At 39.5% G+C, this 26,996-nt stretch overlaps 5 protein-coding genes across 10 annotated transcripts; 1 reads left to right on the forward strand and 4 right to left on the reverse strand.

Annotated features, from left to right (window-relative positions):
* Positions 1-725: 725 nt before the first annotated feature.
* Positions 726-5,114, reverse strand: LOC135617481 (nucleobase-ascorbate transporter 6-like). Of its 2 annotated transcripts, XM_065117727.1 has the most exons (15): positions 4,831-5,114; positions 4,592-4,747; positions 4,023-4,120; positions 3,732-3,908; positions 3,558-3,658; positions 3,391-3,466; positions 3,199-3,258; positions 2,909-3,093; positions 2,737-2,833; positions 2,498-2,584; positions 2,363-2,421; positions 2,152-2,243; positions 1,492-1,569; positions 1,238-1,398; positions 726-1,141 (listed from the first exon to the last, which is right to left on the reverse strand). In XM_065117727.1, exons 2-15 carry the CDS (start codon positions 4,704-4,706, stop codon positions 923-925), a joined length of 1,605 nt encoding a protein of 534 aa, XP_064973799.1. In that variant the 5' UTR covers positions 4,707-4,747; positions 4,831-5,114; the 3' UTR covers positions 726-922. The 2 variants fall into 2 exon arrangements, with proteins under 2 accessions (XP_064973799.1, XP_064973809.1); XM_065117737.1 differs by having other exon boundaries at positions 4,592-5,114.
* A 2,810-nt stretch (positions 5,115-7,924) lies between these two features.
* On the reverse strand, positions 7,925-10,800 carry LOC135617486 (uncharacterized). Of its 2 annotated transcripts, none has more exons than XM_065117761.1 (5): positions 10,634-10,800; positions 10,366-10,537; positions 10,010-10,090; positions 8,273-8,396; positions 7,925-8,177 (listed from the first exon to the last, which is right to left on the reverse strand). In XM_065117761.1, exons 1-5 carry the CDS (start codon positions 10,755-10,757, stop codon positions 8,127-8,129), a joined length of 552 nt encoding a protein of 183 aa, XP_064973833.1. In that variant the 5' UTR covers positions 10,758-10,800; the 3' UTR covers positions 7,925-8,126. The 2 variants fall into 2 exon arrangements, with proteins under 2 accessions (XP_064973833.1, XP_064973842.1); XM_065117770.1 differs by having other exon boundaries at positions 10,366-10,527; positions 10,633-10,798.
* A 364-nt stretch (positions 10,801-11,164) lies between these two features.
* Positions 11,165-18,789, forward strand: LOC135617475 (uncharacterized). 3 transcript variants are annotated; one of them, XM_065117709.1, is made up of 4 exons: positions 11,165-11,681; positions 13,453-13,821; positions 13,941-18,518; positions 18,599-18,789. In XM_065117709.1, exons 1-3 carry the CDS (start codon positions 11,535-11,537, stop codon positions 18,474-18,476), a joined length of 5,052 nt encoding a protein of 1,683 aa, XP_064973781.1. In that variant the 5' UTR covers positions 11,165-11,534; the 3' UTR covers positions 18,477-18,518; positions 18,599-18,789. The 3 variants fall into 3 exon arrangements, with proteins under 3 accessions (XP_064973781.1, XP_064973773.1, XP_064973789.1); XM_065117701.1 differs by having other exon boundaries at positions 13,941-18,789; XM_065117717.1 differs by lacking the exon at positions 11,165-11,681 and having other exon boundaries at positions 13,683-13,821; positions 13,927-18,789.
* Positions 18,790-20,508: 1,719 nt separating this feature from the next.
* LOC135636597 (GCN5-related N-acetyltransferase 5, chloroplastic-like) lies at positions 20,509-21,695 on the reverse strand. Its single transcript, XM_065148422.1, has 2 exons — positions 20,972-21,695; positions 20,509-20,912 (listed from the first exon to the last, which is right to left on the reverse strand). The coding sequence occupies exons 1-2, from the start codon at positions 21,682-21,684 to the stop codon at positions 20,642-20,644; spliced, it is 984 nt and encodes a 327-aa protein (XP_065004494.1). The 5' UTR covers positions 21,685-21,695; the 3' UTR covers positions 20,509-20,641.
* A 1,218-nt stretch (positions 21,696-22,913) lies between these two features.
* Positions 22,914-26,988, reverse strand: LOC135617485 (rac-like GTP-binding protein 3). Of its 2 annotated transcripts, none has more exons than XR_010488766.1 (8): positions 26,446-26,988; positions 26,266-26,353; positions 26,074-26,183; positions 25,916-25,979; positions 24,884-24,948; positions 24,738-24,803; positions 24,482-24,637; positions 22,914-23,236 (listed from the first exon to the last, which is right to left on the reverse strand). XR_010488766.1 is itself a non-coding variant. In XM_065117749.1 (8 exons), the coding sequence occupies exons 1-8, from the start codon at positions 26,548-26,550 to the stop codon at positions 23,194-23,196; spliced, it is 645 nt and encodes a 214-aa protein (XP_064973821.1). In that variant the 5' UTR covers positions 26,551-26,983; the 3' UTR covers positions 22,914-23,193. The 2 variants fall into 2 exon arrangements, 1 of the variants encoding a protein (XP_064973821.1); XM_065117749.1 differs by having other exon boundaries at positions 24,482-24,585; positions 26,446-26,983.
* Between the last annotated feature and the right edge of the window lie 8 nt (positions 26,989-26,996).

Genomic DNA, 26,996 nt, shown 5'->3' on the forward strand with positions numbered 1-26,996 from the left:
AAGAAACCTAAAAGGCTAAAATTTTCTTTTTTGCATTGAGAGTACTCTGTTATCATAGATTTGCTAGTCTGCTATAGTGAACATCCTTCAAGAATAACAGTACTTGGCAAAGGTACCTTAATCTGTCCCAAGAAGACCTGTCCTTCAAAATGAAGTTAAGCTGAAGGTTACTCCTAAAAGTTTCATCCAGATGACAAATTTCCACAAATGGATTTCAGTCTCCAGGTCTACTTGTACAAATAAACAAACAATAAATTACAGTATTCAGCAAATCCAGGGTGTCAAACAATAAACTCAAACCATTTCCTCAGAGTTCATAGATCAGATGATGCAGTTCACTATTTCAATCTTTTTTGAACTCTCACAAAAATAGATACACATGCAGTATAGTGTCATGTTGAATATTGGCATTGCTTAGTGACAATTATACTAACCATGTCACTCGAGAGGAAGCTGTATCCACATGCAGAACAATATCAAAATTTTACAACCTAAGTGACTCATGCTGGAAAGTAATCATTGGTCAAGCACATCCGGTTCTGATGTCTCTGCAGTGTGAACTAAGACACCATAGTTTTCTATACAAGATTTTTTCAAAGAAGATATAGCATGCAATCACAGTTGAACCTGTATCACTAGCTGAAAAATTAGCTTTTCTAGATATGACAGATGCCAAAAAAGTAAATGAAGTCAAGATGAGTTCTAGTTATGTCAAAAAAAACAATTCCAAGATTATAAGCATGGCATGTCAATATACAAATCAAACATATATTCATAGAAAATTGCAAAAGGCAAACCAATTTGGGTTCACTTGAATTTTCTTTAGGCCAAGAAGGAAAACAAAATACACCATGACTTCACCCAAAGAACTCTCTAAATTGACAAGATTAGACATACTCTGAAGAACACCTAGCCTGGAGGCTCATACAGATGGAAAAAATTTGTTGAGGTTAAATGGCAATGCGTAGAATTCCTCACTTCTTGTATCTGCCTTGAAGCTTCGGAACCTTTTCCACCAATGATAACCTCTGTCCCTTTTTGTCACATCATGATGCCTATGGAGGGTATTATCCAAGAAAAATGCGACTAAGCCAGCAACAAATGGCTTTGAAGAGAATATTACATTGATGATATCATTAAACTGGAAAAGAAAAAAAGAACAATGAGCACCATGCACAATCATATTTTAGGAATGAGAGAATAAGTAGTAACTATCATGTTGTAATTTTCAGCATACCCATCTTGCTTTAGTATGAACTGGACCATAACCAGCAACAGAAGTGTACTCATTGAAGTACTGGGGAACTGACAGACCCATGAAAACAGATAATCCTAGGATGAACTTAGTTCGGAAGCTGTTGAGATTGCAGAACTGCAGAAAACTAAGACCTGCAGCACCTGTTACAGCAGAACGATAAATTATAAATAATTTCATATGAGGAACTCAAGTTGTTGAGTGTTAATAAGCTGTCTCTTATTTCTATTACATACCAACATATGCAAAGAAAAGACAATACAGTGCTGCAAAAATTGGTGCGGGAATCGATGCAAAAACTGCTCCAAATTTTCCTGAATTGGCAACAAGACAGAAAAAATCAATCCATTTGATATGGTTAGTCTAATTGTATATATCTAAAGTCAAGTTCATGTGAAAAGTGCTTCTGTAACTCCTAAACTCTATTCTTGAATGATCTTAAATAACTTTAAGGGTGTGTTTAATTGTAGAATTGTCAACTATATTACAGTGTGCATCATGAATAAAAAATTAAATGGCCAAAATTATTAACTAAATATAATACTGGTATTTACCTACAACATAATAACTTTGTCAAAGAGAATTTATCAGGTCAAATCCTTATACATATGGATTTAAGAAGATTCAACATGATATGAGAACAGCATTCATTTTGGTACTCCAGCTAAACAAAGCATCTCAAGGAGACTCAAGACTGTTCATACCAAGTACAAAATAAGATGTTGTACTCGAAGACATATCAGAGGGATCCTTTTAACCAGATAGGTATAAAGAACTCTATACGGTAAACAACACTGTAAGTTATAGAGCTAGGTGGCTCTGAGGACATTTTGTAGAAGATTATTCAATAAGCTAATGTGTGGGAGGCCAGAGACATCAGAACATGGACAGCTTACCAAGAATAGAAAAGAAAATCATGAATCCTGCAGATATTTGAACAACCCTTCGGCTGCCAATTCGTGTTAAAGCTAGTAAACCAGCATTTTCACTGCAAAATAATAAAAAAATATTTCTTACAAGATGGTAGAAGCTTATGACAAGGATTAGTCATCTGAAAGGAAAGTGAACCAGCTATTACTAAAATAAGAAATTTTGAAAGACACTTACACAGATACTGAGGATCCGTTTGCCGTTCCAAATAGTCCATCCAACAAGATACCAATGCCCTGAAGCCAACACTTGACTGTTACATACTTGGCAAAGTTTGCATGGATTTAGGTAAACAGCAGCTGAATTTAATACCTGCCAACCAATACCACGACTGAGAACTGATGGAGGCAATGGTGTCGCACTTGCATATCTTGTGACTGCAATGAAAGTTCCAGTAGACTGCACAGACATTTATCAGAAAGAACCTTATTGGGAAATTATGAAAACACTGCATTTGAGTAAGCAGATTTATGTTTATCTGATCACTATTATAAGATAGCTATAGTCTAAACCAGCATCTTAGATCAAGAAAAGGAAATATGATATTTGACCTCAACAAGGGAAACAAATGAAGCAGCCATCATTGCAAAAGCTTCACCGGCATCAAATGTTGGTGCACCCCATTGGAAAGGATATGGAAATCTAATCCTATTTGTTGCCATGAATAAGATTTTAGGAGATACAAAGGTCGTTAGCACAAAAATGCGGTAGACATAATCTTACCAGGGAGAACCACCAACAAGCCCTGAACGATCCGTACGGCAATGTAATTGTGTCTTTGGTGGTGTATGTCTATATGCTCCTCCCACCGTAAGGAAGTATGCATAAAGCCATACAATTGCAACCGAAAGTATGACAGAAAATCGATCAAACACAGGCTTCTCTGAATGTAGAGAATGAGGAATGTACTGTTGGAAAAAGATAACATCATTTATTATGATTTTTATAAGTTGCATTAAACATGAATGTAGAACACGAATGTGATACCCTCAAAAGTTCAATGATAATAACACCTGTGAGAATATGACTAAAAGAATTATCTGTGGTAGCCCAATTTCGATGCACTTGGCAACCTGCAATCCACATTTTAATAAATGAGAAAAAAATAATAGGAAGATCATAGAAAAGTATCCAGAAGCACATTAGCATGAAAAGGTTAGTTTGACAGTAGAATTTAAGTTCCACCAAAAACAGTAAATTATTACCCCAGGAAAACCAAGCTCATAAAGTCCAAAGCCAGCAAGTGCAACCAGAGGAACCACTGCCAGTGGACTTAAGAATCTGGATGCTCATATTACAGAAGGCAAGAGAACATTATGAACAAAAAATCACAGACATTGATGATGATAAAAAAGAAAATGATATTACCCACCTAGCTACGTTTCGCCAAAGACCACTGAAACCGACAATAATTTGAAGGGTTGAAGCAACAATTAGGGCACCCTGTGTTCCACGCATTATACGCAAAAATTTCTGCATGATACATTGCTGCTGAGTGATTTTGAAAAAGAGCACAATGAAATGCAAAGTTCAGACTTCTAGCAACCTCGTGCGGATCCACAATATTACTGTAGCGACCAGCCAAGATAATAGAGATGGTTGGCACAACAAAAGTATAACAACCTCCAATTACAGCCGGCAACCGTGTACCAAACAAAGTTTGGAATAGAGTGTTGATACCAGCCACAAACAGCAATGTCTGGACTACCCTGGCTTTCTCATCCTAATTGTGATGATCACAGTTTTAAAAAGGTAAGGTACCAAACTATAAGAAATCAACCACAAAAAACTATACATATAACAAAAAAAATTCCTCTAAAAACTGATTCATTCTTACATTTCCTCCGCCCATTTGAGGAACAAGAGCAGTGGGGATGATAACAGTAGTGCCTAGCATAACCAGAAAATGTTGAAAACCGAGAAGTATGGCCTCAGCTGCATCGCAAAGATCCAAAAAACAAAAAAAAAAGTCAAGATCCAATTTTTATTAACCAGAACAAAATTGCACATCAATTGAAATGGAAAATTAATTCATATAAAGAAGGCATTAATGAAGAGCATATCAGATCGTCAAACAGAAAATGTGAGCAAGACAAGAAAAATCTGACCATGTCACAAGTAGATTTACTTCTTTCCTCCGTAGAGGTGCATTCAACAGGAAATCACAGATCCGAAAAGAATCCCATTGTCTTGAAAACCAGAAAAAAAAAAATATGAAGGGTTTCAAGCAACGAGAATGTCACCGCTGGCAAATCAAAAGACATCTAACATATTCAAGCAACAATGCATACAGTACCAGACAACATAAGCCAACGAGATTCACAGCAAAAGAAGTGGGAGAACAAGCAGTGTTCCTCGGGAACAGGAGAGATATTCTGGAGGCAATAATATGGGGGAAGGACTCACGCCAGGGAGGCGGGCTGGTGATGCAGTAGGAGACATTGGGCAACTGATCCTTCACCGGGTGCGGCTGCAACTCGTCCTGCTTCGGCGCAGGCGCCGCTCCTCCACCACCTGCCATCCCCTCCCCTCTCCTCTCCTCTCCTCCTCAAGAACTTACCCCTGCAAGAAGCTCCAAGCCAGCACTGTGAAGAACCTCACACTCTCAACACCAAGAAAAAGAACACATTAAGCAAGAAACCCACGAAGGGATTCCAAGATTTGCAGGCCTGAAGCATCAAGATCCAAATTGCAGGGCAGGATGAGGAAGAAACCAGGAAGACAGTGGCTAAAGACCAGTAGTAAGAGTGGGAGAAAGAAGGCCACTCAAAACTCCTCCAACAGAAGTGTGCTACTGCTCTCCACCCATCAAGCCACAATATGTGGAAAAGAAGCAAGTGGGTGTCTGCCTATTGGTCTCCTAAAGCAGGCACAAACACACCCCCAAAATCACCCTACTCTCTCTCTTTCTCTCTCTCTAGCCAAAGCATTTCCCATGTATGAATCTTGATATCTCATTCTCTCTCATCTTTGGTGTGATGGGTGGAATTTGTGCAAACCTTTCTCTCTCTCTCTCTCTTCCTGTTTTCTACCATTTGTCTCAGTATAGAAGGTGAATGTTTTGACCATGATATGCGGTACCGATTGGTACCGCCCGATACGAGCAATACGTATTGGTCCGACAGCATATCAGTACGTGGACCGTTCGGTATCAGTGCTACAATATTACACTATAACAATGTTATAGTATTACAGTAATAAAGAAAATATATAAAATTATTCGGTACACCAGGGTGTACTGTTCGGCACGCCCTAGTGTACCGCTCGATACACCGATATCGTACCGTACCAAGCTAACCTCGAAACACCGATACGATACGGTATTGCATACCTTGGTTTTGACTAATGTTATGTTATAATTAGCATGTAATTTAAATTTTTTAATATTTTTATTCTTAAATCAATAAAAATATATATTTGAGACCTGATCAGATTTTTAATTATTTTTAATCATAACAAATAAAACTATTTTTAATTATTTGGAAACAGCTTAAGCAATGAGCAAATTCTTGTTAGGGATTATATTTTTGAAATTACAATTGCCAAATTCTAATCCTATCATAGATGTGAAAGACAAAATAAGATGAGCTTTGAGCCTCATAATTCTCAAAAACAGATGTGTGACTAATATGTATGACATATGGATGATATATCACACAAGATGTGGAACAATAAGAGTTCTTATATATTGTGGAAAGTGTGTTAGACAAAAGGGGAAAAAAATGTAGATTAATATGACCATCCATTTCATATGATGTTGTGAGATCTCAATCACAAAAGATTTAAATGATAGAGAAAGGGATGAAAATGACAGAAATGAATCTTTGTTGTGTTAGATAGAGATAGGGTCAAATAGGTCATGGAATTTTTTTTTTGTTTTTTTGGTGAAAGAAGGAGAAATGTGGTTCCAATGATTTTTTTTAGGTATCTCAAGTTCCTAATATTTTATTATGTATTAGCACTAGTATTATGAGTTTATTTTTTTAATAATAAGAATTAGAATCGGATTTGTAATGGATGTTAGAATCTAATATTCAATTCGATTTAATCTCGAATTGAAATCGAACAAAAAAAAAATTAAATTAACTTATAAGAGTTTGATGAATATAATAAATTATTTTAGGCTAACCTCAATTAGTCGATTAATTGATATCAAAAATTATTATAACCTCCATATATCACAAGAAATCTTGATCCTCGTTAGGGTCATTGAGTTCCAAACTTAACCCCAACTTTAATCTCTAAAAGCTTCCATTTTCTTGGAGGCCTGCGAAACTTATGGTTCCAATTCACCTCATCAATGGGAAGAGTGTGCTTTGATCTTTCTCAGCTTTTGTCCTTCTAAGAAATGATTCCTAGTTATTGCTTAAAGATCACCTCAGTTGGAATATTTCTTGCCTCAGCCTGACTCAAAGTGAGGGCAATGATTGCTTGACAGTGTTGCCAATATCCTTTTTGCAGCACTGAAATAAATGTAAGGTTGATGTTGTACAATCTGCCATTGAGACTTACACCATCAATGCCTTGGAAACCACATGATGATTCACTTACCTTTAACCCAATGCATTCATTTATTCTTCAGAATGCTACAGTGCATTCTTGGAAGAACAAGTGGGCACACACTTCAACTTGTTGAGATTGGAGAAAAACTATGTCCTACTACTGTTCATAAACCATATCATAAATTATGCTGGATCAAGTGGGGTTCTTCCTTGCCACTGGGGCATCAATCCCTCCTTCCCAAATCATTGTGCAGTGGGGATGTGAAGGCCTGTATCATAGTTATCATAAATAAGAAAAATTAGTGCTTTGTTGATTTGGCTATGTTATTGGATTGAAAAATTAGGCCTATAATAAGAAATGACATACACTGTTAAATGAATTACATGTCTTTGTTTGAAGTGATAGCAATTGAAGTTCTTAGCATTATTGAACTTAAGCCACCAAAGAAAGACTGGGGGTGTGTGTGTTCAAATCTTGTAAAAAGGGTTCATCTTTTAAGACAAATTGGTTAATTCTCCTCCTCTTGGATGTTTGTGTAGTCAATGCCACTTGTTTGGGTGCAATGACACCATAAAGTGAGTCAAGGGTGTCAAATTGATTTCACCTCCAAATGCTTAAAATGCATCTATCTATCTCTGCACTATTGGATGTGTGAAAGAGTTCAAACTAATAGGAAGGGTGCATTGATTGAAGTACCCTACCATCATCATCACATTGGACTGTGCAAGAAGGTGAGGAGAATGTGATTGCTCCTGGTCCAACTATATTTCATGAGGTTGGAATGCCAAGTGAACTAAGATAGATGCAAATAGGTACACCTAAAGGACAATTTCCATCCCAAGAAAATTAAAAGTCCTCTAAATTTGAGGCATTCTTGTTGTGCTTGAACAACTGGCCTGCATTTTCATGTAACAGCATTATGAGCTTTAGCCACAAAACTTAAAGAGTCATGAATGCATGGTTCACCATCTGAAGTCCAACAAGTTCACATACAAAACAAGCTTCCACAACCCATAGCATCATTTCTGCCAAAGAAGGTTTAACATATGCGGTTTTAACAGACAAGTTGCCAAATTAAGGAAAAAATGGATGCTTCAGTTCATAGAAAATGATCTGTGCCACATGGTAAATGCTGTCAAGATGGATTGAAGACTTCTTTGACCCTTTTAGAAGCCCATTCAGGGCAGGGGAGAGAGTTGATTCAATGAAATTTCTACGTTCGCTAAATACCAAGCATTACTGGAAGCACATCCTTCAAGATGGGAATTTGAAATTAAGCTAGTACAACTCAATTTTTCATGATGAAGCAATTTGTAGATGCTTATAATGTTGCTCATACAAGGTGAAGTTAACATAGACACAAGGTTGCTATAACATCCTTTAACTAAGGCTTTAGAAACTAACTCATACACCTGAGCTCAATAATAATATACAATGATCAGAACTGGCCAGGACCACGAGCTTGCAGCCTTTTCCTCTCAAATTCAAGCTGTGTGGGTAGACAGAAACAAGAGAACTACCACCATAAGTAACAATATATTTCATAAACTAGAACATTTCAAAAATAAGTCAAAAAGTAGTTACCACTTTCTTCACCCGATCATTGGCAGCAGGCGTTCCTCCAGTAACATTTTCCGGGAGATATGGGATGCTGACACGGACTTCATTCATAACAACAATGACAGTCTTATCCCAGCGGACAGGAAGCCTAACATATTGGAAGTTCATTTAGCATAGCGAGACCGGAAAATTAAAGACCACATGGAAATAAACCACAAAGCTCATGTCCAATATGCAACTATAGATGTATCAGATATCGATAGAAAATTGTTCCTCTTGAGATCCTAGAAGAATGCTAACAAATTATAGTATAACACAATATTTAAAATCTTGTAATTGCACACGGTGGTTTCTGAGATTCAGCAATTGAGACATAATAACAAGCAACTATATACTAATCAGTCCAGGGCTATGACACTGACATCAGCCATCAATTACCTAAGAAACATCATGCAGCTCATAGTAGTTACATTCTTAACATGAAGTATGAAGATATTACGATGACCACCACACAATTGTTCCAACAGCAGTAAGAACAAGTAGTGTACACATTGTTCAATGGCTAAGGAAACATGAACAAAATTTTGTATGGTTATAATATACTTTTATGCGACATGTTTGTGTGTACACATTTCATATATAAGAAAACACACTGACGAAGAAATCAGAGAAGATGACATATATGAAGAGAGAGAATGTATGCTTTTACAGGATACATGAAATGACACAAAAACTACTGTCACCCTTGTAACCCCTATCTAGATATTTCAAATCTTCTACCAGGTTCAAGTTTCAGGGAGATACAACATAACTGAAGAATAAATGACATGACCAAATTCTCTAGCAACAAAAATTTTCCAAAACATGATCTTATCAGATCATTCATTTAGGATTGCATCATTTGTAAAACAATATAGCAAAATCCAACAAACAATAGTATGTTCAAGGTCACTAAGGGAAACACTGGAAATATAAAATCTGAAAAGCCAAAAGCAGAGTTGAATGAGTCAGAAATAATGAAGAAGTTTTTTGGTTTATGCTCAACAGCCTAATTACTTCATGAAATTTGGCTATGTTTAGACTACGTGCCTGAATTTTCTAGAAAACCTTGGCTAGATTCGTAGGTCAAGTCTGATCAAAACAAGTTCCTAAATCACTGTCTATTTAGTCAAATGGGGAAACAAAGCAGATGATTTCAGTATCAAATGTGAAACTGGAGTGTGTCACAACAAGGACTTATAAGGAAAGAAAATGTCTTAAAGACAATACATCTCAAAGTAACTTCAGCACAAAAACAAATTGGGTTAAATGATATTGCTTGACATGGTCCACACTTGGACAAACAGTGAATTGATTAATATACCAATCACAAGTTGAATCAAAAGAACTTTCAATCATAGAAGAAAACAAAGATGGGATCACAATTCAAATGTAACAGCACAAAGATTATTTTTCTCTGATCAGGTTCTACTCTTTGATTCATTCCTTTACCATCAGAATCTGTTTACAAAATTGCCCTGAATAAAGTCACAATACTTTCTGTAAATTTGCATACAATCCTTAACAAATTGAACAACTGGTACATGTCCCACATCTGGATAGAACACAATGAAGAATCAATAGTTTTAACTGAGATAAACCCGCTTCAAAACTTTTAGATGGAGCTATGGTTGGAAGAAGAGGAGCTGAATGCATCATTCACTATTCTAAGTGCATAAAGTCAATTAAAAGAGAGAATTTAAGTAGGACAATTGTTCTCACGTCTTAGACAATGCATCAAAAAGACTTTGAGCCTCGCTAGTGACCCCAACACCAATCCGCTCAGCTTCAATCTCTGCTTGTCTGTACATTCACAAACCATTTTACTATAGAAGACATCAGAGACAATCCATCGAATTGGAAACAAAAGGAAAGTTCAAGTTTTTCTGCTAAGTTCATTTCTTAGTCTGATTTATCGAAAGGAAACTTGCACAAGAATTTCGTCTTTCAAATTTTAATGCAACTATCACATGAATCGACTATCTCTATAATTAATTTCCTCACAAAAGTTCATCTATTTCTGAAAATTCGCAGAAGCAAAACCTAAAACTTGGATAATAAACAAAATGAACCAACACCTCAAAGAAGCCTCTTCTCTGGCCTGGAGACCGGCAAGATCGATGTAGCACTTGTTGAGGTCAAGGGGGTCCTCCGCTTTCTTCAGATACGTGAAGTCCTGGATGTAGTTGGCCTTCAGAAGTCGAATGTTCCTTCGAGCCCCCGCATTCGAACTGCCTTCTTGTGAGCATCGTCGAATCGGTCAAAGACAACGAATCAAGATGACAGGGAAAGCAACAAACAAAAAGAAGAAGAAAAAGATTCGATCGAAGAGTGCGAGAAGGATATGGATGACGAGGATGTTGGAGGGGCGGTCGTAGGCAACGATTTGGCCTTCGATCTCGTCCCCGAGAGTTGTTCTCAGGGATAGGACGCAGCCCACCGCAAGCTCCTCGCCGCCGCCTCCCTCCATGTGCCTCCTTCCTTCTCCACAGGTTCCCCAAAGCAGAGCTCCGTTGATGAAACCATAAAGCCCATTAATACGTATGATTTCTATTTACATACGTACATATACATAGTACGTACATAAACACTACATGTATACTCTTCCTGTTACATCGATATAAACCAATCCCAATCCCGTGTTTTGTCCGAGACAAAAAATGATCAGAACGCTTCTTCCATTGGGGAAGTTATGTGGGCTCCGTTTGCGTTAGACAGACCAATATTGCCTCTTGGATGGGTTGGGTGTTAGACTGGAACATAGGTGCTGCGACCGGTTCACTCTCTCCCTTTCCCGTTTCACCGACCCGAACCAACCCAAACCAAGAACGGCTCTCCCTTTCACCCCTCTTGCATTCGTCTCGCAAATATAATCCATTTCTCTGCCTCCCCATACGGCCGCCAAGAAGAGAAGAAAAAGCCAACCAAAATCCATCTTCCGGTTACGACCCTTGCGATTCCAATCCCCTTTCGCTGTTCGATTGCTGCCTTCGCCCTCCATCGCCATCGTCATCATCCTTCCATCTGTCCTTCCATCGTCTCCCATCGCCAGTCTGTGGGCGGTGGGCGGAATTAGGGTTTCCTCCAGCTCGTCCATCGGGGTCTTCCGCCCCTGGATCTAGTGTTTGGAGGCTTTTTTTGCGCGGTTTGATTCGTTCGGTGATTCGGGAATCGGCAGCGATTGGGAATTGATGGTTCGCGCCGGAGGAGGGATCGGAGGCATCCAAATTGGGAAAGATGCAAGGCTATGCATGGGAGGGAAGGTGAGTGGAAACGGGGGCGGCATATGCGGCCGGTTCCTCCGCCCGGTGATATAGCAGCGTCAGCATCTGCTACCCTATCTCTTCGGCCGCCGCCGGTATCATCAGAGACCCCCTCGGATTCGTTCTTAAAGGTGCCTCCTTCCTTGAGTTTTTATCTTGGAGATCAGAACTTGGAATTGACGGTGGACAGTTCGATTGTAGTTTTTGTGTTGGTTGGATATTTTCTTGCCTTTTCATTGTATATCTGGGAAAGTTTCGTTCGTACGTCATGTTTTTTTTTTTTCCTATCAAATTTATGGTTGTTAGGTTCCAACTAAAGATGAACACTTAATATGGATTGTGAACTCTGACAACTTTTGCACTAGGTCGCTTATGTATTTTCTCCATTCAGTGAGAAGATATGGAAAATTTAGGAACACCTACAGATGCAGAACGTTTTATTCTGTTAGAAATCTCTCAATTGGGTAAACGAGCATAACAATAAAAGAATTATTTACTTTCACGAGGTTGAAAAAAGCTTGTGTTTCCATCTCTGTTGACGGTTTAGAAGATGTTCATGCTTCAGTTAAGCTTCCAACAGCACATTTGGACTTTATGTTCATTTTGTTGCAGTATTTAACACAAAAGTCCTATATGCTGTCAATCATATTCATTCGTTTTGGTGGGCTCATTGTAGTCACACAGCTGCTTTGGGTAATTGAGTTTCGGCAGGATGTGTAGCAAGCCCTTTTTCTTTGAAAGTTTCCAGGGTTTGGAATGCTGGAATAATTCACATTATGCTGAGAGTTTTCTTTACATTGTTGTTGAATATAACAGATAATATATTGACTTTGAAAAATGATGGGATTGTGGTAGGAAGATATCCCAATTTGAATGCTTTTACCAATGTCGGCTAGGATAATTTGTTTATGACTAAGTATTTGAGAGATTATGAAATTGATATGAGCTTATGGTGCAACCCAAACTCATCTCAATGGGCCTTGAAGACACCTAATAAGATCTTAAACTGATGTTCGAATTAGATAGAGTCTTAGGTTTGTATTTCAGAGATAAAAGACAGTTAAGTTTGCAGATAATCAACTCTTTGAATTTGAGGATCTCGACACTTTCGAAGGTTCAATTCAATATCTGAATAGGGATGTATCAAGGCTTCTTCAGGTGAGTGAAAATATTATGGGACTGAGCAGGATTATTGAGGCCATTATGAGAGAACAAGAATATTCGTCCCTTTCATCAGATTGAGGTAAATCCCTGGATCTGTTATCTTCTGTGGTCAATTTTGTTGATTTTTTATCCAAACATATTGAAAATTCAAATATATATGATCCTATGTGTTAAAGATATATAACCTTATGCTCACGTCTAAGTACTCAGATGGCTAGAGCATTCAGTTGCCTACCAACAGGCTGGATTTTTTATTCCTCAGGAGTGTTTGTGTATGCGTAGTTGGTGCCTTGTGCACCATATATTTATGCATAGAGGGAAGGAGTGAGAAAAGAGAAAAGGATTTCATAAGAGAAATACTACTTGGTTTCCAAATAATGGGACACCGTTAACTTGAAATTCGTGGTGCAGTAGTCTGTTCTGTCTCGAATGACAGGGTGCAGGATCCACTTGCTGAACATGCTAATAGAGGTTGGCACAGCAAAATATTGTGTTTGAACTTCGAAGGGTGTGGGAAGTAGGAAAGAATTCAGTCCCTGGTAACACTGCATTGGTGGAAGTCTCATGGATTGGGTCACCAATTTTTAGAATGATAGTCCTTGTATCTTTTATTTAGTGTTCTACTTAGTCCTTGTATCATTGATTTACTGTTCTTCTGCATTTTGCATGACACTGAGTTTATTTCATTTTGTTCTACTTTTCTTATATCATCTGGCTAATAGTTCTTTTTCGTCACAGGATGGACGCCAAATTCGAGTTGGTGATTGTGCACTTTTTCAGGCTGGAAATGCTCCACCTTTCATTGGAATAATTCGCCAGTTTTCAAAAGGCAAAGAGGATCATCTTAAGTTGTGTGTTAACTGGCTTTACCGACCTGCTGACATTAAGCTTGCAAAAGGCATATTGCATGATGCTGCACCAAACGAAGTCTTTTACTCCTTCCACAAGGACGTGATTCCTACTGCTTCATTGCTCCATCCGTGTAAAGTTGCATTTTTGCAGAAGGGTGTTGAGCTTCCATTAGGGATACCATCTTTTGTCTGTAGGAGAGTATATGATATTGCTAATAAGCGCTTGTGGTGGTTGACTGATAAGGATTATATCAATGTGAGTTTTTCAATATATTTGTTAAAATTGCTATTTGATGGTAGTGTTAGGACAAACCATTCTTATTCTGTCATTTATATTTGTGCACGTATCAACCTTTTACAGTTGTTCTTCCTCAGGAACATCAGGAAGAAGTGGATCAGCTTTTAAACAAAACTTGGCTAGAAATGCATGCAGCAGTGCAATCAGGTGGGCGGTCACCAAAATCTCTGAATGCTCCTGCAAGCACACAACAGTTAAAATCTGGTTCAGATAGCATCCAAAATAGTGGCACCTCCTTCTCTTCGCAGACCAAAGGAAAGAAAAGGTTGAGAAGTGATCAGGCTGTGGAGCATCTCAAGGGAGATCAAGACACAGAGACTGTCAAGCGAGACCAGGTAACAGAACCCATCAAGCGAGAGCATTCTGCTAAATCTGATGATGGTGATTCCGTTAACTCTATATCTGACAACATGAAGACAGAAATTGCCAAAATAACAGATAAGGGTGGGCTTGTAAGCATGGAAGGGGTTGAAAAATTGGTGGATCTCATGCATCTTGATAGAAGTGAGAGAAAAATAGATTTGGCTTGTCGGATAATGCTTGCAGATGTCATTGCAGCCACTGATAAAAATGATTGCCTTGGAAGGTTTGTGCAGCTCAAGGGAGTGCCTGTGTTAGATGATTGGCTCCAGGAGGTACACAAAGGAAAGACCAGTGATGGTAGTAGTCCCAGGGAAAGTGACAAAATAGTTGATGATTTCCTCTTGTCCTTGCTTCATGCACTTGAGAAGTTGCCTGTAAACCTCAATGCTTTGCAGACTTGTAATATTGGTAAGTCGGTGAATAATCTTCGCAATCATAAAAACCTGGAGATCCAGAAGAAAGCTAGGAATCTTGTTGACACTTGGAAGAAACGGGTTGGTGCAGAATTGTCAAAAATTGATGATGCAAAATCTGTTGGATCTAGCCAGCCTGTTTCCTGGCCAGTCAAGCCAGGTTGTTCTGATGCTAGTCATGCAGGAAATAAGCGCACTGGATCAACTGAGGTTGTTGCTAAAATGCCCGTTGCTCGGTCATCGGCATGTAAAGCTTTGTCTAGCAAGCCTGGAGTATCAGATTCTACTGTGAAGTCAGTTTTTCCTGCTTCTGTAGCAGTCAGTTCGAAGGATCCACATGGCAAAACAGCTTCTAGTAATGGGGGTTCAGAGTCGATCGCTGTAGCAGTTAAAGAGGAGAAGAGCAGTGGTTCCAATCAGTCTCAGAACAACCACCAATCTTGTTCTAGTGATCAAGCAAAAATAATGGCTTCTTCCTGGAAGGAAGAAGCAAGGAGTTCGACAGCTGGATTGGTGAATACTAGCAAGCTAACTGGTGGTTCATCTCACAACCGAAGGTCAAGCAATGGGATTCTAGGAACAAATTTATCAGGAATTCAGAAGGAAACTCATCCTGGTAGGTCTGGTTCTGTCAACAAAGTTATGGCATCAGAAAAAGCATCACAATCTGGACCAACATGTGAAAAGCCACTGGATACAGTTGTTGGTGATCATGGAAATAGCAGCAGGCTGATTGTCAGGCTTCCTAACCCTGGTCGAAGTCCTGGACATAGTACCACTGGATGCTCTTCTGAGGACCCATTGGTCATGGGCAGCAGATCGTCGTCTCCTGGTATTTCAGATAAACAGGACCATAATGATCAGAGAGTGAAACGACGGAGTGATGTTGCTTGTTCTCATATTTCCTCAGAAGCTAAATCAGAGTCATGGCAGGGCAATGATGTCAAGGAAGGGCTTGTTGGATCTGAAGGTGTGAGATCACCAACAGCTATTCTTGATGAAGAACACAGCAGAAATATTGTGGAAACTGGGAATGTTGCAGATGCTACTAGGACTGCCTGTTCATCACCTGGGAATGAAAATGGGGTTTGCTTGACTGAACCAAGGACAAGTTCTTTTAGTTCTATTCATGCCTTGGTAGAAAGCTGTGCCAAGTACTCTGAAGCTAGCACTCCTTTAGTTGTTGGAGATGATACTGGGATGAATCTACTTGCGACTGTGGCAACTGGGGTGATTTCCAAGTCTGACTTAATTTCACCCACTAATTCACTTGGAACGTCACCTGAAATGGGGGATCCATGTACTGGTAATGATAATTCCAGAATGAGGTTATTAAGTGATGATGATATTGTCCAGAGGAATGTCCGATGTGATGAAGCTACTGATGCTGGCTATGAGAAACAAGAAAAGAGTGTTGGTTCTGTTTTAGCTATGGATCTGTTGCATCAAGAAGGGACCAACATCACAGGTAACATAAGAAATGATATTCAAAAGCAGGAAAGTAAATCAACCATTGACCCAACGACACAATCTACTATCTCCTGCATTGGTCATAAAAGTCTAGATTCTCCTATGAAAGTAGAGGTAAATCTTGGGGAAGAAACAGTTGATGTATGTTTTGCTGTGCATAAAAATGGACAAGTTGTGGAGCATGATAGTGATGGAGCCTCTCCACTTGAAGGCAAGCAACTTACTGGTAGCCAGGTTTCAGACATCTGTACAGATGATAAGCCTAATTTGATGAGTCCATCGATCAATGATAACAATTCTTTTGAATGCTATCATAAGAAAATTGGAGATGGCAGTATGTGCACTTCTGATACTAAAATAGGTGATAGATGTGATCTGGATGTCGCTACTTCTGATAGAAAATCAGAGATGCCGCTTGTTGGGGAGCCTATGTCGACTCCTGTGGCAAAAGGAGCATTAGGTGTTGCTAGCTCAACTGACCAGCAGCAACCTCCATCGTTTGATGCTGTAGATGAAAGTGTGGATGCCATTGTCTCACTGCCTGTTGGAAGTGCTCTCTCTCCTAACGCTGCTGATGAGTCTAAGACTAGGAATTCTGATATCTCAGGAATCAATCAGTTGGAGTTGGGGCATGAAGCAAAGGACCAAAGCAGGGTTTCCCATTTTAGCATTGATGAACCAATAGGATCAGCTGCTGCTTCTCTTGTCATTGCAGAGAGTGTTGGAGATACAAAAGAAGTTCATGAGAGTCATCCGATTGGATCAACAATTCAAGAAGGCCCACATACTCCTACAGCAAAACAAATTGAGAATTTTGCAAAATCCTCCAGGACATCTGGGTTTGATGCAGATGGAATGGAGGTGGTTGCATCATCTGCAGAGCCCTGCTTGTTGCCTGTTCCTGCTGAGCAGGATGTTTCCAATAAGCTCGAATTTGATTTGAATGAAGGCATTCCTGAGGAAGATGGGAACCAAGGCCAGCCAGATGTGTCAGCTGCAATAGTATGTTCATCTGCAATTCCTTCATCTAGCCTATCTCCCTTTGCAAATCCCATGTCAAATTGTTTGCCTGCCTCAATTACTGTAGCGGCACCAGCAAAAGGGCCCTTTTTTCCACCTGAAAATTTGTTGAAGACTAAGGGTGAGCCTGGATGGAAAGGATCAGCAGCCACTAGTGCATTTCGGCCAGCAGAACCACGAAAGGTGCTGGAGATGCCAGCCAATGTTTCAGATAACCCACCATCTCATGGTACGGGAAAGCAAGGCCGTCTTTTGCTAGATATTGATTTGAATATAGCCGATGAGAGAATTCTTGACGAAACAGCCTCTCAGAACTCTGTTCAGGCTACAGTCTCAACTGTGGGATTTGTTAGTACTCATGACACACCTACAAGAACTGCTGGGGGAGTTGATCTTGATTTAAACAGAGTTGATGACGATATGGAAAATAGACAGTTCTTGTCAAGCACCAGCCATAGATTGGAGGTGTCTATTTTGCCCATCCGTCCTGCATCTGAAGGATTACCTGGTGGAGAATCAAATGTTCTTCGGAACTTTGATCTGAACGACAGACCAGGCCTTGGTGAAGTTGGTGTGGAACCCATACCAAGGGGCCAACAAGCAAATAACACAAGCTATGTTCCATTTTTTGCTCCTGTTGCAGGTCATAGAACAAGTAATTCTGAGTTTGGATGTGTATCATCATATTTCCATCCTAACTCTTATCCAGCTGTTGCTATACCATCTTTCTTGCCTGATAGAGGTGAGCAATCTAATCCAGTAGTTGCAACTCTAGGATTCCAGAGGACTATGGGGTCAGTAACTGGCGTTGGCAACCTTGGTACTGATATTTATAGGGGCCCTGTACTTTCATCATCTCCAGCTGTGGCGTTTTCTCCTGCTACAGCATATTCTTGTTCCAACTTGCCCTTTCCTAACAGTTTTCCACTTGCCTCAACCTCTTTCTCTGGCGGTTCGACCCCTTTTGTTGATTCTTCATCAGTAGGCGGTTCCTGCTACCCTGCTTTTCCTTCACCATTTGTTGGTCCTGTTGGTGCTGTTTCATCTCATTTTCCAAGGCCTTACCTCATAAGCTTTCCAGAAGGTAGTGCTAGTAGTGTGTCTGACAACAATCTGAAGTGGAGTAGACAAGGCTTTGATCTGAATACTGGTCCAGGAAGTGGAGATATGGAAGCAAAAGATGAGAGATTACCTTCGGCATCAAGACAACTTTTAGTTCCATCTTCCCAGGTTTTCATGGAGGAACAGGCAAGAACATATACTCTGCCAGGCGTAGGTTCAAAGAGGAAGGAGCCTGAAGGGAGTTGGGATGCAGACAGATCTGCTAAGCAACTCTCTTGGAAGTAAGGAGACCGTTGGAGAACCCATCTTATCTGTAGATTCAGTCTGGTGAGCCACTAGTTTATTGTCTTTGTTATGGCTGTGAAAATTGGAGTGTTCATTATACATAATTATGCTTTATCATGCAGGCACAAGCTTATGTGGAATTTCTTTTCTGTATTGCTTTTTCACTAAAGTTATACACACACAAAAGCTCACATACATCCTAGTGTTTGCCTTGAGGATGACGTGGGAAACTTTCTAAGGGCAACCAAACCTTGCTGTAACTCATGTAAATGTTGAGATATGATTCACTTCTGAAACACTTTTCATGCTTTCAGAGGATGCTTTTTTGACATGTTTTAGGCTTTCAGGTAAGTTTGCTGCTTTTCTGATGGAAAATATATATGGTGGGCCTTCAATATATGGTGATGTTATCTAGATATTGCATATTGTTTTTGTCATCTCTTTCTCTAATGCCATTCTGAGTGCATTGGATCTTTCAAAGGCATTTGTCATCATCTCTCCTTGTCGGTGGTTCCTGCAGTCTATCATCTTCATATGCTTCTTCGGAACCCTGTTTGTGTCTGTGCTGCTCCTGCATTAACTTCTGTTTTGTATTTGCTCTGTGAAGTTTTCAGTTAAACCTGTCTCGGATATAAATAATTCAGTGGCTATGGTGCCCAGTGTCGAAGTAACAAGTTTGGTTTTCCTGATTGATTGACATTGTTGGTCTTTTATTTCTTAGGGAAGATGTGAAGCAGTTTGTGATTATGTGGTTTTCAACTCTTGTAGTGATTAATCATGTTTAACTTTTCCCCCCAAGACAGCCTGTTGATTGAGAATTTGCTGCATTTTGAGTTTAAGAACAAAGGTGGATTTTGATTTGTTCGAGTGTTTGTTATTTGCTGAAGACATGACTTTGTTGATGCCGAACTAATTTTATGTTAATCTGACATCATAGCTAAGATTATACACTGTTTTATTTGTATCATGTATTGTAGTTAGCCTTTTTTTTTTTTGACTAGGAGACTACTGTTGTTGTATGGATATGGTGCTATTCTTTATCATAAAATTCGAATTTGATTACCTGGTTTCAATGAGAGCATGAAACTACAGTAATCTTTTTATTTTCCCATCCTTTGATGAATGCCCAACAATATACGACACGAGCAGTTTCCAAGTTGGTACAGTTGTCTTTAAGCTGAACTTCTTTTGCTATTCATTCTGACAAACATATGTTATGGAAGGCATAAAATGCCATGATCTTGTGGCTTTGGGATAAAAATTTACATTTGGTACATGATTATGTAAGCAGCCAGGATTTTGAGATAACATAATACTCCCATTTAGGATGATGCTATGAAATCATCATTTGAAACATTGGCAGAGCTTTACAGGATGCTGACAGTAGTGATGACCAATAAGAGTGGTAGAAACACACATTGTTAGTTCTGTAAAAGTTGCCATTATTTTGATTCTGCTGTCTCATTCTTTAATGATGTGCCAAAAATATAATAATAATAATAATAATAATAATAATAATAATAATAATAATAATTGGCTGTCATAACTTTGTTATGATGTGCCAGAATACAATTGTATTTTAAAAACCGACTGTAATTGCATCTTTCTTGATTTAAATATATTCTCTTTAGTTGCTGTGGTGATCTTTTCAATTCGACAGGAATAATTTGCATGAAAGATCTCTTACCATTTCTGTTCTCTGTAAGTTTCAGGTAGACTGTAATCAGTCTCTCTTTTGATCCAATTGATTTTATTTATTTATTTATTTTTAGCTTCTCTTTTTTCCCTCATACCTCAATTTGCTTATAGTGTCACTGTATTCAAGCATCAACATTATAGCATCATTAACGTTGAATGAAGTATCATTTCATAACAAATGTTTCAGAACTAATTTTTCATCAGAGTTATTACATCTCTAATGTGTTGTGTGTGCATCAGTTATTCCCAAAAAGAAAAGAAAAAGAAAAGCACCCTGGAGTAGTATATACATGACAAATAATTAAACAAACACAAAGACCTTGGTGCCATTATTACCAATTTACCGCAACAACAACAAGTTCATCGACCTTATCCTCCACGCACCATGAAGGCCCGGTGACCATTCCAAAAGCACACTTCTTGGCATTAGATCCAGAACGCAACATCGTACGTAGTCTGGTGCGGTATCAGATTGGATGGTCGTCGCAAGCAGAGGTTTTATTGACCGCGTCGTCATCTGATGGAGGTGGCAGCTTTTTCCACATCAAGTGCTTGCGTCGTTGAAGACTCAACCAGATGAAGTAGCTGTCGGTCTTCGACACCTCATAACCCGCTTTCCTGTACATGTCGAAGGGGCCCTTATCCACCACCCTGCAGTGAAGGTATACTTCTCTTTTGGCCTTCATTCTCGTTATCAGCTCCTCGCATGCCTCCAGAAGATGCCATCCAATCCTCCTCCTGAAAGGTTGTTCCTACCATGAAAAGCCCTGTGGAACAAGGAAGAGTAGAGTTGGTACCTTCGCAGCGACTTCCTGACGGCCATGTTGCAGATGTAAGGGCAGTCAGGGGGAGGGTGGGGCGTCGGCGGGGCGACATTGGCTCCGCGAGCGTCGAACGAGATCTCGGCAGTGCACGCCAGCTGCGCTGGTCCCTCGGCGTCGCTCTCCTTGTAGAACCCGATGAGCACCGCCACGTGCGGTTCCAGGGCGCGCCGCTCCTCCAGGTACTGCTTTACCAGGAAGGCGATGAGGTGGGCGTACCGGACGGGGACGAGCCTGGACTCGGAGAAGGTCTCCGCGAGGAGCGTCCCCGTGGCCTCCATCTCCCCGGGTTCTACGGGGCGGATCTCCAGGACGCCGCCGCGGTCGAGCTCCACGATGACGCGGAAGTCCCGGAGGACCTGGACCGCCTCGTCGTTGATGACCGCGCCTGGTTGGTCGGGGGCGTCGGTGCGAGAGGAGGCGGTGGGTTGCGTGGCCGAGGAGGAGGAGAAGCGGCCGAGTAAACTTCGGAAAATCGAAGGCTGGCGCTTCTCCGGGGGGAGGGAGGTGGTGGTGCCGGCTAAGGTCGTTGAAGGAGCGGAGGGGGCGAAGAGGCAGGGTTGGAGGGTGGAATCAAGAGAGAGGGAAAGAGTGGATGGAGGACAAGCCATGGAGTCCTTCCTGTTCTTGTTGTTGATGATGATGAGAGAGAGGAAGAGGAAGGAGAATATTGTGGTCTTCAAATGCATGCATGCATGCGGGGGGGTGTGTATGCGCAATGGTTTCCAAGTCAAAGGGTGACTTGAAGATTACTGATGGGATATATTCCATCTTCTACTTGGTCACAAAGAAAGATGGAAGCATATTACTTGCAGCAACAATGATTCCTACATTGTTTAAGAAAATAATGGATTAAGGTGGTGGGAATAGACTTGGTTGCAAACCAAGATTTAAGCATCTTAAAAACAAATATTTGCCACTTTGCAAAGAAATTGTACCAACAAATTTAATTATTTCTAGATACCATAAACTTATATGTTAAATCCTAAATCTAAAGCCAACAATATGTATGTATGTATGTATGTATATATTAATGAAATTATAATATTAAGTTAGACATGCAAAATCACCATCAAATATTAAAAAAAATATCTTCTAAACAATTAGAAATAACTTTGATATGGATAAAATAAGAGGGAATCCTTTAAGCAATATGAATATGTAAAATCAGAAATTAGTCTTAATGATATGAGAAGAAATAGATGAAAATCTTCAAAAGTTGTTTAAAAATATTATTAATTTAGGTGAGAATATTATTTTGTACATAGTTGAGTAGTGATCAAAGATGCATGTGATTGATTCCAAATAATTGAGACATTATGACTTGTTGATTTTATTGTAATACATATATTGCTGAATTTATATCTTGTCAATTTTATAGGGAAGAGTTTATGAAATTTGTAGTGAAAGTACAGAATAATGTATAAAGTATATAAACCTTTTTGACTTTGAGAAGTTAGGATGTTTCCTTCTATAGTGATTCTTCTCTTTTTGTATCACAATTCATCAACCAGATTCAACTAAATTTAAGGACAATGAGACCTAAAAAGTGGTCTTCTTTCTTTCTAAGCTTATGCAATTTGTGTACTGGTCCAGTAAGATTTCACATGGAAGTAGCACTTTTAAGACTTTCCATATGATTTCACATAAAGCACTTCAAAAGCTCTCTCTGTGTCTTCATACACCCTGTAAAGATTCCTTGATGCAAATTCACATCAACAGGAAAACAAAACATTTGTACACTGCATTGCTCAAGATAGAGCTAACTAGTTAGATGGTAGTATCTGAGTTTTAGCTTCACAAACATGATTACTGACCAACAACGGCAACAATGAGTATTTACAGAGCACCATACTAGCAGTGTTTCCAAACTGATACAAATCTGTTCAGATTACTTCATGATACACACTTTAAGATATCAAGTCACCTTCGCGTTTCAAATCGAACGTTTAACATCTGGAGTACATCAATTGTCTTTGTTAAAGTTCCCAATTGAAACAAAGTCGGTAGTAGCAAGGAAACACAACTTACAAACCTGCTCTATCCACACAAAAGCATAAATATTGTTCTTACAAGATGAAACATTTACAACTTGCAAGACCTTTTACACTACCAAACTCAGAGCCAATGCAGTCTTGGTCCGTGTCAGACGAGCAAAACAGGTAAATGGGATATATAATTTCTTGGCGGGAGAGGGTTCAGTTAAAGCTGCACAAAAGCTTCATCCTACATAAGATATTCCTGCAATTTCAGCATAAGTTGGGCTTAGTGCAAATGTTTGTGAGAGAATGCAATGCTTTTTAACTCTTTCGGTATGCTACTGGACTTATACAAGCAGCAAGTAGCTTCTTAATCCATTTTTTTTCGTATCAGCAAAAATCATTGTTGCTAAATGTAATTTCCTCCAAAAATAAAAATAAAAAGACTTGATACTGCCTAAAGATTTACTTGAGGTTGTTTCTACCATCATGCACAATTTAGATAGCATGCAACATGTGCAGTTGGATTGAGCCAAAAACTATAGAATACTCGCTTAAGATAGCTCAAACTCAACATTGTTGCCGTGGATAACTAAGATACTCTCCGTGATTAAAAACAGAAAAGCTCTGAATTAATTTTGTGAAAGAGATTTCATAGATGAGAAACCTTCTGAAAAGCAGCATACATTTGATAAAAGAGCAGCGGGTTGATCAGAGTATTAAAAGAGAAAAAAAAAAAAAAATCCAATTTTCATGTCCCTTCTCATTAGAGCTCTTCCTTTCTAGCTTAGTTCTTGTTGATATCTTGTTGGCAAAAGACCAAAGGTTTAATAATTACTTTCTGGACACCTGACATTAACCTTATGTTGCATTCCATTATAGCCAAAAATGGCAACCCTGTTTCAAAGACTACTCCACTTTTGAGTACCATATTCAGTTCTGAGCTTGGGGACAATATCCAAGTAAATATACTAATGAAAACTATAGTAAGACGACTGTAATTTTCACTTAGCTTAGGTTGATCAGGGGAGATAAGTCATGCGCAACTATTAGTTGCTTAAACTCAAGTCTAATTATTGGAAAGATAGTACCTAAATGGTTCCAAAAGAACCCACAGTTATCTTTATCAAATTATCAGGTCCCATTTAGTGGATTGATAGCATCTCTGGTTTTCACACTGGAGGACCTTTTGGATACTGCAGATAAGATGTTCATGACTAAAAGAACAATTAAACAAACATAGGAAAATTTCAGAAGTCCTAAATTTGGTCCTATCACATTTCAACCATACAACAAGAGGGGTTGGCATGACAAGGAAATTATGCAAACAGGTTGACTTATTCTTGAAAACTTACACATGCAAAAAGAAATACCATATTAGATAGAGAAGAGTTAGTTTTTGGATTGGAACATCAGTGATATTGAAAACAAATAATAACAGCAGAAATTATATATGATAACTTGTATGAATAATACACTTAGAGGTTAATAGAACATGTTTACTTACAGAATCGAACAACCATATGTGGACTTTTTCTTCCTTTTCTCCTTTTGTTTTGCAGGAGGCTGGATAACTACTTTGATGGCAGCATCAAAAACTGCCTTGACATTCTGCAGATGGAGAGGTTTCGATAGGTGTTTGAAAGAGCATGTTGACAACAAGCTTGAGAAAATAAATGAAATTACATGGGTAAATAAATACTGCATGATGAACTGTTCTTCGCTTAGCCAAAGAATTTATAATAGAAAATTTTGAGACTAACCTGCTGGGTTTTTGAACTGCACTCCACGTAATATGCAGCACCAATCTTCTTTCTCAGTTCCTCTCCCTGTCACCAAGAATCACAGCCAACGGAGCAGAATAAATTTGAAATACACTAGGTTTATGATTGGTAAATGCATATGGCACCTGTGCAGTAGTAACAGGAAATATCCCAGGATGATCTGCCAAATAGTGCTTATCTTCACGAAGATCTGCAGAATTCATATTATTGGTAGTTGAAACAGAAAGCACCAAGACAAATGTAAATTGGTACCATAGACATGCATAAACAGCAAAGTCTTGCCAAAATGTCTCCAGTATTTTTCTTTTTGGTTTGACTGTTGGAGATACATGAAATTATCATTCCTTCATCAGGAAAAAAGAAATAAAGGAGCAAATGTGTGGCATCAGCCAGTATATTAATGGATGAGGTTTTGGTGATATATGTATCCGTTTACCCAGGTTGGTGCATTGACCCCTTGTTTCGGGTACTCCCTGAAGAATATCCCCACAACACATTCTGATTTCCTACTAACTTATCATTTCAGTGTTTTCTTCTAAAGAATGCTTTCACAAAACTAATTCATTTGGGTATTCCTTCCATAACTAGGCTTGGAGTATTTGGGTATTCCTTCTTTATCTAGATTCTTTCCTAGTCAAGAGAACTGCAAGCTTTCCCCCATCTTGGTGCGGGTTTAACCATCATAACTTAAAGAGTTTGCTCTAATTCCTAATGTCTCTTCTATGCTTAATGATAATATGGTATGAAACACTTTCTTCTCTAGACTGACTTGGGTAGGTGTTCAGCCATTTCATTGGGCCTCAATAATAAAGTTCAAAAAATGAAGCAGACAAAGACTCAATTGTGAGTAATCAAATTCTATACTCCATGATTCAGCTATGTTTGTTGTATTATTATTCACTATTACATCTGTTACTAGACTGATATGCTCTGGACTCATTATTGATCCTAGCAGTACATGAATTCATATGACTAGCTTCAGCTAGCGACACGAAGATCGCAAAAAAGAAAACGTTAACAATACCATGTCTACTGTCTAAGCAAGCATCACAAATCCCAGCCTCCAACAAACACATACAAGTCATGATCAAGAATTGTTCAGATGTAACATCGAAGTAAAAGCATCCTCTGATACAGAGAAAGGCTTCTCTACTCACCTAATTTGGTACCAACCAACAGCAAAGGGACTCCAGGGGCATAATGCTGCAGCTCAGGTATCCACTGGACATCATCAACACAAGAATTAGAAGCTGGAAAGATTGGGGAATGAAGTATTAGCCTGAAAACCACACATCCATCTTCCTAAACCTTTCACCTTTTTCACAACATTCTCATAGCTGGCTCGGCTCACTAGTGAGAAAGCCAGCACGAAGACATCTGCTCCTCGGTAGCTCAGTGGCCTCAGTCGATTGTAATCCTCTTGCCCTACAAAAAACACCTAACAAATCATGCCTGACAAGAACAAGATTGCAGCAAAGGTCATGCGACAATCGGGAATTCATGTCACCAGCAGTATCCCAGAGGCCCAGATTCACTGTCGTTCCGTCGACAACCACGTTGGCGCTGAAGTTATCGAACACAGTGGGCACGTAGTCCTACAGAAGAAGGATTGCAGAAGGGAAATCATGAATCAAGAAACCCAAGCAACGAAGCGAAGATCCCAAGAAAGGAGGGCTCGAGGAATCACGGTTGGGAACTTGTTGCTGGTGTAGCAGATGAGCATGCAGGTCTTGCCCACAGCTCCGTCCCCGACGGTGACGCACTTGATGAACCTGGAAGCGCTAGATGACATCTCTCCCTTGCTTATAACCCAAGGAGACTGGAAGGAGAGGAAAGAGGAGAAGCAAAGGGATGCTGAGGCCTTGCTGCTGCTGCTACTGCTACTGCTACTGCTACTGCTTTGTTAGGACTGTGGGGATGGGGAAGGTGGATCACATGACTCTTACGACCCCTTCTCCCAGCTAGTTTTCAATGCTCGGTCATTTCTGGCGTAAACAGACACTGTTCCTCCCTGTCTCCATCCTTCAATTTGCAATCTCACTTCCTGTGATGAGTACACAGGCAGAGGAGACTCTGCATTCCTTTGTCTCTCTCGGCATGGTTCAACACTGGCCCGTGAGTTAATATGGTTAGAGAGAGAGAGAGAGAGAGAGAGAGAGGCATTGTGAAACGTGAGTGTCATAAAAAGGAGAGTGAGGGAGGGGAGAGTGGGAGAGGTGGGATCGACATGGCGAGCTA

This window comes from Musa acuminata, chromosome BXJ1-3, assembly GCF_036884655.1.
Source record: "Musa acuminata AAA Group cultivar baxijiao chromosome BXJ1-3, Cavendish_Baxijiao_AAA, whole genome shotgun sequence".
In the NCBI taxonomy this organism is placed as follows: Eukaryota; Viridiplantae; Streptophyta; class Magnoliopsida; order Zingiberales; family Musaceae; genus Musa; species Musa acuminata.